General features: G+C 37.1%; 2 protein-coding genes across 2 annotated transcripts; one reads left to right on the top strand and one right to left on the bottom strand.

Moving 5' to 3' along the window:
• Positions 1–929: 929 nt before the first annotated feature.
• On the top strand, positions 930–2,807 carry LOC132856629 (galanin receptor 2b). The gene is made up of 3 exons (XM_060886260.1): positions 930–961; positions 1,060–1,123; positions 1,890–2,807. The coding sequence occupies exons 1-3, from the start codon at positions 930–932 to the stop codon at positions 2,805–2,807; spliced, it is 1,014 nt and encodes a 337-aa protein (XP_060742243.1).
• A 2,293-nt stretch (positions 2,808–5,100) lies between these two features.
• Positions 5,101–12,854, bottom strand: metap2b (methionyl aminopeptidase 2b). The gene is made up of 11 exons (XM_060886678.1): positions 12,662–12,854; positions 9,501–9,599; positions 9,287–9,337; positions 9,088–9,190; positions 8,825–8,986; positions 8,497–8,678; positions 8,286–8,380; positions 8,025–8,121; positions 7,815–7,918; positions 7,227–7,342; positions 5,101–6,064 (listed from the first exon to the last, which is right to left on the bottom strand). The coding sequence occupies exons 1-11, from the start codon at positions 12,810–12,812 to the stop codon at positions 5,812–5,814; spliced, it is 1,413 nt and encodes a 470-aa protein (XP_060742661.1). The 5' UTR covers positions 12,813–12,854; the 3' UTR covers positions 5,101–5,811.
• Between the last annotated feature and the right edge of the window lie 1,217 nt (positions 12,855–14,071).

Genomic DNA, 14,071 nt, shown 5'->3' with positions numbered 1-14,071 from the left:
TTAGCTAAGGACATAAGTCCTAGCCACATAAAGTGCAACATGTGCAACCTACTGCAACGGTGCGAGACAAGGACAGTACAAACAGACAATACAAAACACTACAAGACAAAATACACAAAGTACACAAAATAGCACTGACCAGTGTGCATACTTTGTCATAAAGTACATTGTAGAAGAATTGTATACACAATTGTACACACTTATGTAGTGTGCAAAAACAGCAGTTGAGTGAGTGACTGATTTGTAAAGTCCAGTGTAGTTCACAGTTGGGTTTGAGTGTGTGTGTTTGGTATCGTTCAGTTCTGTTTGTTGAGAAGTCTGATGGCTTGAGGGAAGAAACTATTGCACAGTCTGGTTGATAGGGCCCGAATGCTATGGTACCTTTTTCTAGATGGCAGGAGAGTGAAGAGTGTGTGTGAGGGGTGTAGGGTCATCCACAATGCTGTTTGTTTTGAAGATGCATCGTGTATTATAAATGACCATGATGGAGGAAAGAGAGATTCCGATGATCTTCTCAGCTGTCCTCACTATCTGCTCAAGGGACTTGAGATCCAAGATTGTGCAGTTCCCATACCAGACAGTGATGCAGCTGCTCAGGATGCTCTCAATGGTCCCTCTGTAGAACATGGTCAGGATGGGGGGAGTGAGAGGGGCTTTCCTCAGACTTTGTAGGAAGTAGAGTCACTGCTGGGCTTTCTTACTGATGGAGCTGGTGAGGTTCTCTGCCATATGAACACCAAGGAATTTGGTGCTCTTAACAATCTTCCCGGAAGATCTGTCAATTTTCAGCATTGAGTGGTTTCTCTGTGTTCTCCTGAAGTCAACAACCATCTCTTTATTTTTATACACCAGGCAGTTAGCTGTTGCACCTCCTCTCTGTATGCTGACTCGTTGTTCTTGCTGATGCTTGACGATGGTTGAGCTTGACGATGTGTTTTGAGCTGTGCATCGCTACACAGTCGTGAGTCAGCAGCGGTGAATAGCAGTGGACTGAGCATACAGCCCTGAGGGGTCCAAGTGCTCAGTGTGGTGGTGCTGGAGATGCTGTTCCCGATCCAGACTGACTGAGGTCTTCCAGTCAGGAAGCCCAATATTCTATGCCATTTTTAATTACATTCTCCAAGTATGTCAAAACATTTGAGCAAAAAACAAGTAAATGTATCAGCAGTAAGGGCTTATTGTATATTTGTTAATTTGATGTATAAATTTGAAAAATATAAAGCATATTATGCTTATCTATTGAAAGCATTAAAGCATACACGCTCTTGGCCCTGTATATGTAGTATTGCCCTTGTAGCACAAATCTGTCTCTTCCCCTTTAAATATTCCTTGACGATTGTGACTAATTGCCTGAACATCCTGATGGGAAGTCTCATCTCTTACAACTGAGATTTGAAATGATGACTCCAGTTTCACTGCACAACAGCACATTTCATTTATTGTAATTGTACTTTTTGGATGTTGTTCTTCATTGGGAAAGGACTTTTTGTAAAACACAGCCTTCTCTTAAGCTGAATAACTATGGTGAGTAACTTGATAATGAATGGTAATGCAAATAGTTATGTAAAAGAGTTTGTATAAGAATAAGTAATCCCATCATGGATTTTAAAAAATAAATTAAAAAATTTATATATAAATTCATATATATAAAATTTTTTATTTTATTTTAGTTTTTTTTAAATACATGATGGGATTACTTATTATATAGTACTTACTTTATATATATATATATATATATATATATATATATATATATATATATATATATATATATATATATATATATATATGTATATATATATATATATATATATATATATATATATATATATATATATATATATATATATGTCACAGTGATACTTAAAGCTTAAGCTGTTGACTTGCAGGTTTACAGTAATTGCTATGGTGTGATTTTCGCCTGTACCTGTGGTGTGATCCTGGGTGTGGGCTTCGGGGCTAACTTGCTAGTGTTCACCCTCTTCGCTAAACACAACACTCTACGCAAGAATCGTCTGGACGTGCTGATCCTCAGCATGGCTTTGGCTGACTTCCTCACGCTGCTTCTCATTCCATTCACTCTACACTCAGCTGTCAGTTTCTCCTGGCCTTTAAGCGACGCATCGTGTAAGATTTACCAGTTCCTGCTGGCTTTCTCTCTGGCTGCCAGCACTTACTCACTATGTGCTGTCTCAATAGCTCGAGCCATGGTCATCACTAACCCCTACCACCCACCCTCTACAGACCTCCTTGCGCTAATGCTCATCCTGGCCTGGGCTCTGAGCTTCTTCATCAGCTTGCCATTGCGTATTTTTGCCACTAAAGAGCATCTTGGCCCAGGGCTCCCCAGCTTTACTTTCTGCCTGCCCACCATCAAAGAGCACCACTACCAAGTCATATTAAGCCAGTTTGTTTTGTATTACTTCATACCGATGCTGGTTATTGCTGGAAATTATGTGCGCTTGGCTCTGTTTCTCCACAAGAGCCCAGTGATGTCTATGGCCAGTGCTCGGAACACACGGCGAGCTTCACTCATGGTGTTCCTGGCAGCTGGGACATTCTCTGTGTGCTGGCTGCCTGGTTATGTCCTTGAGCTGTGTGTGTATTTGGATCTCTATAAACATGGCCAAGCTTGGGAGATGTTCTATTTTACCTGCACAGTGTTACAGTACCTGCACCCATGTGTTAATCCAGTTCTGTATGTTTTGCTGGCTAAGCGCTACCGGGGAATGCAGCGAGCCTGGCTCTTTCAATGCAATCGTACCAGGGTGCACCCCCAGGTTACTAGTGTTACTGAAAGCTTCTGAACTGTTCTACACTGTTCTGATTTTGTGTGTATATATATATATATATATATATATATATATATATATATATATATATATATATATATAAAACAATCTACAAAAAAACAAAAAAAAGTCACTTTAAAATATACATTCTTGAAAAGTGGAATGCTACTATGTGACATAGATAAACTTATTGAATGCAAAAAAAACAGAAAAAACTTTTTTTCAGCAAATGCATTTAAAAATTAAGGGCCCTGTCCAACTAAGAAGTGGGTCTTTTTTTTTATATCTATCCAAATAGACATGAAGACTGTAACACTTTCAGAGAACCCAGAGTCTGTATTTTATCAAATAGTTGCCCAAATTGTGTTATTTTAAAATCCTCATCCCATAGTTGCCTTGACAGTTTGTAAAGGGAAAATTCAGCCTCTTTAACCATCTTGCAACTCCACGGAGATGAATTTGACCAACTGACTGAATGTTCTGTGCTCTGGACGGTTTTGTAACTTTACTAGTAAGTTACTATTTTCTATTTTCAGTGATTTACATTGATATTAGCAATAAGGTTGAGATTGCAACTGTTCTGTATTTTAATAATATATGGCAATATAATATATAACAATATAATGATACCAGAAATTTTATAATTTTCACTAAAAATGATTAGTTCTCAATTATGCATGATAAATGTTTGATGCTATATAATACCACCGATTCAACCCAGGTTTGGATAAAAAAAGTGTGTAGCAAGTGCAAGGGCACTTGCGTTAAGGGCACTGCAACACCACCTAGTGAATCACAGCCACAGTAACATTGTACTACTTTACAGTACTAGTTAATATTTAATTATATATAAATAGACAGAGTAAGAAACATATAGACTATAAATATTATGATGCTTTTTTCATTTGGCCTTCCTTGCCAGATTTAACCATTTATTTCATTATCTCTGTCACCCACAGCATATTTTGTGGTTCACAGAGTGTCTCAGAATTAAAGTTAATATGTCATAATCTCCTAGATATCGAACTGAGCCTAACACTGAACTAAATGTTCTGTTGTTTTTTTTCTGATCACAAGCAGGTATTGAGAGTTGTGGCAGAATTGGAACAACAAAGTTATTCATGCATCCAAAAATCTTAAAGCCAAGAACAAGAGAAAAAGATGCAGGAAAAACAACTTAAAAATTAGTAGAAAAATCTATAAAGTAGATAATATTACCAAACATGTATTAAATGGAAATTATTTTTGTTTCACTGGACTTAAGACTGTTAGCAACACATACTTTCTGGTCTTTTTTGTGTCAAAAAGCTTTATAGCTACATTCACTTACTGTTTTATCAGGTGTTCTTTGTACCTATACAGTCATTCACTGCAGTTGACTGTTTCTATGCCTAATTTTAGCCATCCTCTACCTCCATCAATGGTAAGGAACTGCATAAGACCATATTATTATCATTTGGTTGATAGGCCATACACCAGTGAACTGTGAATCTTTCCAAGGACAAATTTGTCTTAATTCAGTCTTCTGGTGTTTATCAGTGTCCATTTCTGGCCACAGACCCAGATTTGTTAGTAAAGTGTTTACCAATACACAACTATGTTAAAGTCAGTGATGTCAGGGTCAGGATTCTTACATGCACTACATGGTCAAACATATGTGGACAGCTGACCGTCACGTCCACTTGACGTCCATGTGAACATTGGATTCCAGATTTAGTCTCCCCCACCTGTAAGCTTTCCACTAGATTTTGGAGCATGGATGTGGGGATTAGGTGCTCCAGTTCATCCCAGAGGTGTTCAGTAGTGTTGAGGTCAGTGCTCTGTGCTGGCTACTCGATTTTTCACTCTAGTTTTAGCAACCTATATTTTCTTGGACCTTGTTTGGTGTACAAGGGTACCATCATGCTGGTACAGGTTTGGCACACTTGGGAGTCAGTAAAGGGTCATCCTCTGTGCCTCCAAAAATCAGTCTAGGGAAGACCAAATACTATTTGTAATATAGCATTCCTTCAACTGTAGATGATGAAGGATCACCATAAGGAGAGGTTTATAACCCTACCATTATACAGGCCAAATCAGTCAACAACAGACAAATGAGTTGTTCAAAACTTTCAGCATCTTGTAAAATCAAGAAACATACAAATGACAATACACATAAAATTAAGTATGAAGTCCATTTACGAGATTTCTGTTGTTCATGTTAGTAAACACTAAGTTTGGGTTATGATTTTTTTATTGTATTGCATTGCTTGAATTAAAAATCACTGTTTCAACATTTCAACTTGCTTAGAAAAGCTGAGAAAGTGACTGTAATTTCTTACAAATTTTATTTATAATTCAAAATATAACAGCATTGTGCTTTACCCAGAGAGATGACTGTTTTCAGTCTGAAAAAGCTTAGCCAAAACATTCCAGGCTATTATACACACCCATCATCTTTTGTTCTAGTCCAAGTGAAGCAAGGCATATTATTTCTTTCCCTAAATGCAAAAAAGCATGAATGCATGTATAAGCTGTATGTACACTGTGATTAAACAACTTCAGCAATCCAATTTCTACTGAGTCTTATTAGTCTGTGCGTGGTTCTAATAAAGAATGTAATCAAATATGGCTACAAATAAAAGATGCTGAAGGAACATTACACATATATCAGTGAACATGTTCTCCACACACTTTCTATATACTTTTTTGCATTGTTGTTTAATAATACAGTCAACCTTAGTATTCCCTGGGCTAACAAGCATGTTATACATTAAGAGAAGTCCACCAATTTTTCAAAATTTTACATTTCCTAATCTTGAGGCTGCTCAGTATGTGTAGAAAGAGAGCACTGGACTGTTGCATGGTAAATGCAAATGGCCTTCAGAATGCCAGCACCAAAGAGAACAATTTCCATACAATGTTTCCAGATTCTGTAATCTCCGGCACAGACCCACTATGCATTTAGCTGTTTTAGCAACTTGAACAACACATGACCATGTGTGCCAGTGAAATTTTGAGAAATTGGTGAGTACTAGCTTTAGTAATCGTCGCCTCTGCTGACCACCTCCTTGCAGGTTGGCTTCAGTAGGATGGTGTGTTCAAACTGAGCCGTGTAACAGCCTTTAGTGTCACACAGAGGCGGGTATGGGTCAACGATGCCCAGATCACACAGGTTCCTTAGTGCCATCAGGTATTTGGTTTCGCCCAGACGGTCAAGCCAGCGACGACAGAATGCCAATGTACCAAATTTCTCATTGATAACATTTAGCAAATGCTTAGCCCTTGGAAGCCTGTGAGGGTGAAGAAAATATGAGACCACGTTACAATTTATAGAACACACAAATGTTTCAGAAATTACTAAGGCCCTGTCCTCGGATATATATATATATATATATATATATATATATATATATATATATATATATATATATATATATATATATATATATATATATAAAGTATATATAAAACTGTATATAAACATTTGAAGTACTCCATTGTACTTAAAATGTGACTGGTTTATATATGGTTATATATATTTTGTTACTCAAAATAAGAATAATAAAATAAAGAGTTTTGTATAGATGGCAAGAAAACAAGAAATGCAGACATGGTTAAAAGCTCATCCATTCATTCATCAATAACTGCATTATTTTGGTCACAGTTGAGGGAGGCCAAAGTTTCTACAACGAAAAATCACAAACTCAAAGACAAACTCCTTCAAATGTAGAGTGATATGATAAAGAAGCATAACTACTACTTAATGCTACACTTTGCTCTTATCAGAAATCTGTACAGCTTGTGCTGCTGGAGTGTGGATACAGGAAAAGTACATCATATATATTTGCATCATATTCTGGCATGTCTTCTCGAGGATGCATGTACTAAAACACTGATAAACGGTTCATAGCATGTAAGACTGTAACACGTAATCACAATCATGTCAGCACCAGAAATATCTGTATGGGTGAAGAAGGGGTGTAAACCAACACATTCTGATAGGTTGGCAAAAATGTGTTCTAGCTGTGCCAATATACAGCATGCTTCCAAATAAAAAAATAATTAAATGGATGAAAGTTTTAGGGTAATATTTTTATTTATTTTACATTGTTTACTGCTAAGTGTCACAAAAACGTATCAGGTAAAAATGTATACGATTGCAGCAGAAGAGGTTGTTGAGAACAACTGTTAACCTTGTTATAATTGCTTGAACCCATGAACTGATGCAAAATTCTAGAAACATTCTATTTGGAAATATGTTATCAACATAAAAACATATTTAAAATAGTTTTTTGCAGAACTACTTGGTATATGTAACAAGGTTTTGTGTTAGGAAGAATAACATTGTGACTACATTGCTATTTCTGATGAAAACACTTCTTATGCTGTATTTCTTTCTTGGTTAGTAATCTTTAAACTTGCATGTAATTTGTAAAGGTTTTGAAGACTTGCCTGACTGGCAAACGTCCAACTTCAAAGTTTTTCATGTAATGTGAACACTCCATGTCATCATGCACCATGCCTTTTCCAGTGCTTCCAAAAGTCTCAATAGCATATACCTCCCCTTCCTGTAAAACAGTTGGGTGGTGAGACTTACACACAAAAGGCACATCATCCATGATTAAAAGATTACATTTCTCAACATTTTACTAACTTTTACTATGTAACTTGCAAATGACAAAAAAAAAGTTGTGTCAAAAAGAAAAAAGGAGGGTTAAAAATGGGTTTTAACCACACCTCACTTCTAACAAGCTGCCAGTAGCTGATTAACAGGTTTAACAGATTTTTATACACCCTCAGCAAAATTTAAGACAAACACATATATACATGCATGCTCATATACAAATATCTAAAACACACACACTATACAATATGCTTATATTATTGTAGGGCTACCTGAGAGCAACATGCAAAAACTAGTTATAAGACCAAGGCTAACAATCATCACAATAAACATACTAATATAGAGATATAGATGTATTTGAAGACATTTCATTTTATTTTTTTAAAAAGGTAAAATTCATTTTTAAAGACACTAACCTCCATTTTGGTCGCTTCTCCACCCTTGACAATAGGCACAGTCTTTCCCGCATGTATTCTGTATTGCCCAATTGAGTGGCCGTTGAGATTCCTAATTGGCTTTACTGTGGAAAATTACATAATATATAATTCAACAAAACATTACCAACCTGAAATAGAGCCTAGTTTTAGTTGCATTATCAGTTGTACCATGGCACACTAAAAATCTACCTTGGTATGTTTTTCCATCCAACTCCACTTCATAAGATTCCATGACTTCCTGAATGGCTTCTCCAATGTCACAAAGACGGACATCAATTCCTGCACACTGACACACACAGACAATTTTAGAATATAAACATATAAAGTAAATACTGTTGAAATACTAATTGAAATGTATGATTTGTGAAAGCAAACTACTAGTCCCAAGTTACCACCAACTACGATCTATATGAAAACAGTAAACATTACACTATCCTTGTGAAGGTCTACCTTAATTCCAGTATTTGTGGCATCTTTAACAGCTTCCAGCAGTTTATCATACTTTGGGTTAAAAGTGACAGTAAAGGCACAGTCAATAATTCTACCTGCAAGACAAAAGTCACAGACTTAACAAAAGAAAATTATTACAAGACATATAAATATAAATATAAATATAACAAGCAGATACACTGTGCTGCTCTCCTATATGTATCCTACAGACCATTAATGTGCGTGCCAAAGTCAATCTTGCAGACATCGTCGTACTGGAGCACTGTGGGGTCTCCTGCGTTGGGTGTGTAGTGAGCAGCACAGTGGTTGAGGGAGCAGCCGGTAGGAAAAGCAAGGCCAGCATTGAGCCCATTCTCTTTAATAAGCTTCCTTGAGCAGTCCTCCAGCTTTTGACTATAATGGGTAATACCACAGCAAGGAGTTATAATATCAAAAACTCAGGGCGGATGGACACTAACTTGTTTTGAATAGTACTAAACTGTGGAAGTCTCCAAAAAAAAAAATTAAAAATTAGGGTAAGAGTAAAATTGTGAACTTACCAGATGTCAATCATGGTCATGCCTGGCTTAATCCAGCTCATGACATAGCTCCTGACCTGCCGATGTGCCTCTGCAGCCTGTCTGAAATCGTTCCATATTTCCTCGCTTGCCTGATTCAAGACACGCTTCTCTTCACTGCTCATTCTCCATGCAGCCTCACGACTGTTTGGAACACAGGACCGGGCCACCATAAACCACTTATGACTTTCCAACATTAGACAATATGAGACATCTAGAATGAGTGAGGTGCTATTAATCTTTACCCATCTTGTACAAGTGGGTATTCACATTCTTGCCCCTTGGGGAAAATGCCACTTGGATAAAGTTCACAGATGGGAATAGACGGAGGATCTGTTTGAACCTTGCCTAAACAGGACAAATTGCACAAACAATAAATTCCTGGACATTACCACTGTTAAATTGGGGCACTTTAACCATAATATTATATAATAAATAACTTGCCACCCTTCTTCTTCTTCTTCTTTTTCTTCTTCTTTCCAGTTTCATCACCATCTTTAAAAAAGAAATAAATGTTTTTTAAAAAAAAAAAAATAGATAAAAAAACTCCATAAGAAACAGTTTCTCAACAGCATGCCATGTTGATCAGAGTACTCAGGAAATCATTACAAAATTACTCATTCAGCACACACACACACACAAAAAAAAAAGAACAAACCATCCTCGCCATCCTCTTCTTTCTCTTGGTCATCCAAAGCCTGCTGCTCCAACTGTTTTATTACTTTATTGATGTCAGCATCTTCTCCGTTTGCATTTCCTGTTCATTTCAAAAACACACAAATGTAAAAAGTATTGAATGCACCGCTTTTTTTTTTTTAAAAGTTTTTTGAGCTAACAGAAAAAAAATCAGCGATCTCACACAGAAGAGATAATGCTTAGGCTTTTCTCCTGTTAACACTGTCACCAAATACAAACCAAGATGGTGCCGTGCATGGTAGCCTCGGCACGACTCTTTCTAGTACTTTCTTTCTTTTTGTTTACTTTCTGTGTGTTTGGTCACCCTACCGTGATAAGTTACACCAGGGAAGAACTGCTTAACATTGGGTAGTTCACTCCAGACAATTTTTCACCAGTGGCTTTTAATACAATAATTCCAGACATTCTCCACTCTAAACTCCTAAGGCTCACTATACCCCCTCCCATCTGAAGTTGATCACCAGCTTCCTGACAGGCAGGAAACAACAGGTGAGACTGGGAGGTATAACCTCCAGTATTCGGACAATCAGCACTGGTGCTCCTCAGGGATGTGTCCTCTCCCCACTGCTATTCTCCCTCTATACTAATGACTGCACTTCAAGTGACCCAACTGTTAAACTCCTGAAATTTGCAGATGATACTACACTCATCGGTCTCATCCAAGATGGCGATGAGTCTGCATACCGGCAGGAGGTGAAGCAGCTGCATGGTGTAATGGTGCAGTCAGAACAGCCTAGAGCCAAACACCATCAAAAGTGTGGAGATGATAGTGGACTTTATGAAAGACCCCTCAACACTACTCCCCCTCACAATATCCAACAGCCCTATATCATCTGTGGAGACCTTCAAGTTTCCAAGACCTGAAGTGGGAGTGCAACATAAACTGCATCATCAAAAAGGCCCAGCAGATGATGTACTTTCTATGTCAATTAAGGTTGTACGGGACTGCCACACGTGCTGTTGATGCAGTTCTACGCTGCAGTCACTGAATCTGTCCTGTGCACATCCATCACCATCTGGTTTGGAGCAGCATCAAAACAGGACAGGAACAGACTGCAATGCACAGTAAAAACAGCTGAAAATATAAGTGGTGCCCCCCTGCCCACTTCCCAGGACTTGTACGATACAAGAACCAGAAACCGGGCAGTAAAAATCACTACTGACCATTCACACCCTGGACACAACCTCTTTCAGCTCCTCCCTTCTGGCAGGTGCTACAGAGCTTTGGTTACCAAAACTACCAGACACAGGAACAATCAGGCAATCACCCTGATTAACAACTTACCATAACTATATTTCAAGCTTCATATCTATAAGTACAGCATTATCAGAACTGTCCGTCATCACATCATCCGTGTATGTTACACTACTGCTGTATAGTGTACAAAATATTATCGAACAATATTGTTATTTGCACTTCCATGCACTTCTCACACTTTATGTATAACTGATCAGTCATATAATCTGTATTCATAGTTAATAGTCATACTGTCTATATTGTATCACATCATCTGCATTGTCTTGTATAGTCTGTATTGTCTTGTCTTGTATAGTATAGTGTTATTTATGTCTGTACTTTTGAGAGTCACAAACATCTGAAACCAAATTCCTTGTGTGTGTCAACACACTTACTTGGCCAATAAACCTGATTCTGAATCTAATTCTTAAAATGGCAAACAAACCTCTCATAGGCATAACAAACTTACAGCAAAGGCCAAGAAATTTGTACAACATTTACAAAAAAATTAAATATAATGATATTCAATACGTTTACAATGTTCCTTTACCATAGTCAGACAATTGATTAAAAACATCTGCATACAAATTTAGTACAAATGTAAAAATTAGCTTCTTAATGAAATTCTCAACCACAGTCACTGTTATTACTGGGTTATCATAAAATTCTTACTAATGTGTTTTATTAATGGATAGAACAAGCTGTATTAATTAGGGTGTATATTCTACTGAGGCTTGAAATGTTGGATCATTATGTCCATTTGATCCAGTCCACTGGTGCATTTTATTATGTTGATCATGGACTGACAACTTTAGCAAACTTGCGATAAAACCTGTTACCACCACACCGGACATTTCACATCAACATAATCAATGTGTCCACTTTGTCAATCTAACAAAGGGATTATGAACTAGTTTGGATGTGGATGCAGTAAACTGAGAAATATTACTATATAAAAATAATAGTATACCATAGCAGACAAACAGAGATAAGAGAGACAGTATTTAAGAAATTGGTGCTTATGTGAATTATTTAAGAAGAAGAAAGCTGAATGAACCAGAACCTAGTAGCTACAGAGATAGAAACATGAGACCAGAAAGTAGACGTTCTTCGTTTCTTTATCCTCTGTATTATGATAAACAAATTGATGACATAGCTTGTTTGGAGGAAAAAAAAAAAGAAAAAACAAATCTTACATCTATTTCTCAAGTCAAAAGGTTTAACATGAACATCAAAACTCTTCAATACTTATGTCTTATTTATAAGCCATGAACTAATCACTAATGGCTGACTATTAAAAGGTAACTGTTGTTGCCATTCAGTCATTCTGTCAGCTGTTAATATGGACCTTTTTTCAAAGCAGGAATCTGATGTAATTAGTCCTTCACAAACTACAGGTGAGGAGCAGTTCAGATTTATGAGACCAGCTGTGCATTGAGCAGGTTTGGAGCAGTAAATGAACACAAATGAGTGTGATTAGATCAGGACTGCATGTTCCAGCAGTGCTAAGTGTGTGTCATTACCCATGTTTAATCCTAACAGTGTTATGTTTGTCTGTGAACACGTTGTCCCAGTAGTGCGGCCTGTATCAGATTTTTACCGGTTCTACTGTTGCTAGCATGTTTTTCACAAACTAGCATTAGCTGCTTAAAGCTAGCCTACGTAACCGTTCCAACCGCTTTGTACAGCACTAACTACAGAAACACGACACTTAGTCATATTCAGTCTACTCTGGACTGTAAGAACTCTTTAGAAACTGCTTCTAGTGTTTCTCAGTCTAAGTTAGCAGTGAGTCTGGAAATAGCACGTAATCTGAACAAGACTTGGAAACACTAGATAGTTAGCGAGCATGAACACGATTTGTGTTATGATTGTTGTTTATTTACCCTCGACAGCCGCTTTACTCTTTTTCTTCTTCTTCTTTTTCTTTTTCGACGCGTCGTCGGCGTGATTTATTTCGTTTTTCGGCTCATGTGCGTCTCCGTTTTGAAGGATCTCCACTCGAGCTTCCTGCTCCACCATCTCCTGGTCCGCCATGTTTGCACAGGGGAGAACCACAGCGCAGACACGTGGGAGACACGCGGCTCGACATCAACACACGCTTTACACCTTTCATACACTCACGCACAAACATACACAGCAAAGATTAAATAACAACAATTACAAAGTTCAGTTTTTATTCCATTGATGGTACTTCATGTGTCACTTTAAATGTAATTTAATTCCAAACCATATTCCTGATCCTTCACATATGGGTTCCTCCTTTTCTCCTGTTATCTTTTATCAATTTTAATGTATTATTCATTTATAACCACAAAAATCAGGTATATTTTGGCAAATATGTAATTCTTTTGGGATTATATAAAATAAATTGCATTAAAATAATCCACAAATCAAATTTGTGGATTGAGCCCCAAATCCGACCCGTCTATCATTTCTATCCTTTTTATTAAACAAACAAAATTAATGTGGTCAAAAAAAATCTTACCATATTGTATATTAAGGTGTATTAATTAATTAATTAATTAAGTGATTTAAAAAAAACATTTTTCTAGCCGAGTCTTTAGTGTGTAAAGTAAACACTCAAAAATGTTTAATAATAAAAGGCAAAATTCTATTATGAAATGTTAATATCTATTTAAACATATAAAGTGTGGTGCTGTAATTAGATTGACTTCAAACAGATAGAATGCAGATTTGGAAATTGGAATTAGAATCATTACAGAACCTAAAGCCTGTACATGTAGAAAGTATTTCAATGTATTATTAATGGCTATTTAGTAAGCTCAGCATTAAAACTGTAATAGTTTTCCCTATTTGTATGACGTGCTAATCTGTGTGAATCAGAACAGATTTTTCTGACACTGAGCCAGGATCAGTCTACATCTATATAATTTCTATATTTGTTTACAAAAAATTTGATCTCACAATGCACATGATAGGTGTTACGAACTATGTTTGTGGGTTCGCTGTTTTGCTTGTTCTTGTTCTCTCTCTCTCTCTTTTCTCCACTATCTTTTCAGATCCTACCATTGGGCATCTCCTGTCAATCTTCATTATCCTGTGTGACATCACCCGTCGATCCACCAATCAACCAGAATGGTCACTTTGTGTACGTGACTTGAGGGTCACTTTGTGTACGTGACTTGAGGGTCACTGTGTATGTGACTTGCGGGTCACTTTGTGTACGTGACTTGAGGGTCACTTTGTGTACGTGACTTGAGGGTCACTTTGTGTACGTGACTTGAGGGTCACTTTGTGTACGTGACTTGAGGGTCACTTTGTGTATGTGACTT

Source organism: Tachysurus vachellii, chromosome 14 (assembly GCF_030014155.1).
Source record: "Tachysurus vachellii isolate PV-2020 chromosome 14, HZAU_Pvac_v1, whole genome shotgun sequence".
Classification (NCBI taxonomy): Eukaryota; Metazoa; Chordata; class Actinopteri; order Siluriformes; family Bagridae; genus Tachysurus; species Tachysurus vachellii.
The sequence above is the reverse complement of the archived record's forward strand: the minus strand, read 5'-3'. Positions and strand labels throughout refer to the sequence as shown.

Excerpts from the sequence above, each read along its gene's own strand:
- metap2b (XM_060886678.1), bottom strand. The coding sequence starts at position 12,812 with ATGGCGGACCAGGAGATGGTGGAGCAGGAAGCTCGAGTGGAGATCCTT. Across the intron at positions 8,381-8,496 it reads CTTTGGCACGCACATTAATG|GTAGAATTATTGACTGTGCC; the intron begins GTCTGTAGGATA and ends TTTGTCTTGCAG. Across the intron at positions 7,343-7,814 it reads GAGAAGCGACCAAAATGGAG|GAAGGGGAGGTATATGCTAT; the intron begins GTTAGTGTCTTT and ends ACTGTTTTACAG.
- LOC132856629 (XM_060886260.1), top strand. The coding sequence starts at position 930 with ATGTGTTTTGAGCTGTGCATCGCTACACAGTC. Across the intron at positions 962-1,059 it reads CTGTGCATCGCTACACAGTC|ACTGACTGAGGTCTTCCAGT; the intron begins GTGAGTCAGCAG and ends TTCCCGATCCAG. Across the intron at positions 1,124-1,889 it reads TTTTTAATTACATTCTCCAA|GTTTACAGTAATTGCTATGG; the intron begins GTATGTCAAAAC and ends GTTGACTTGCAG.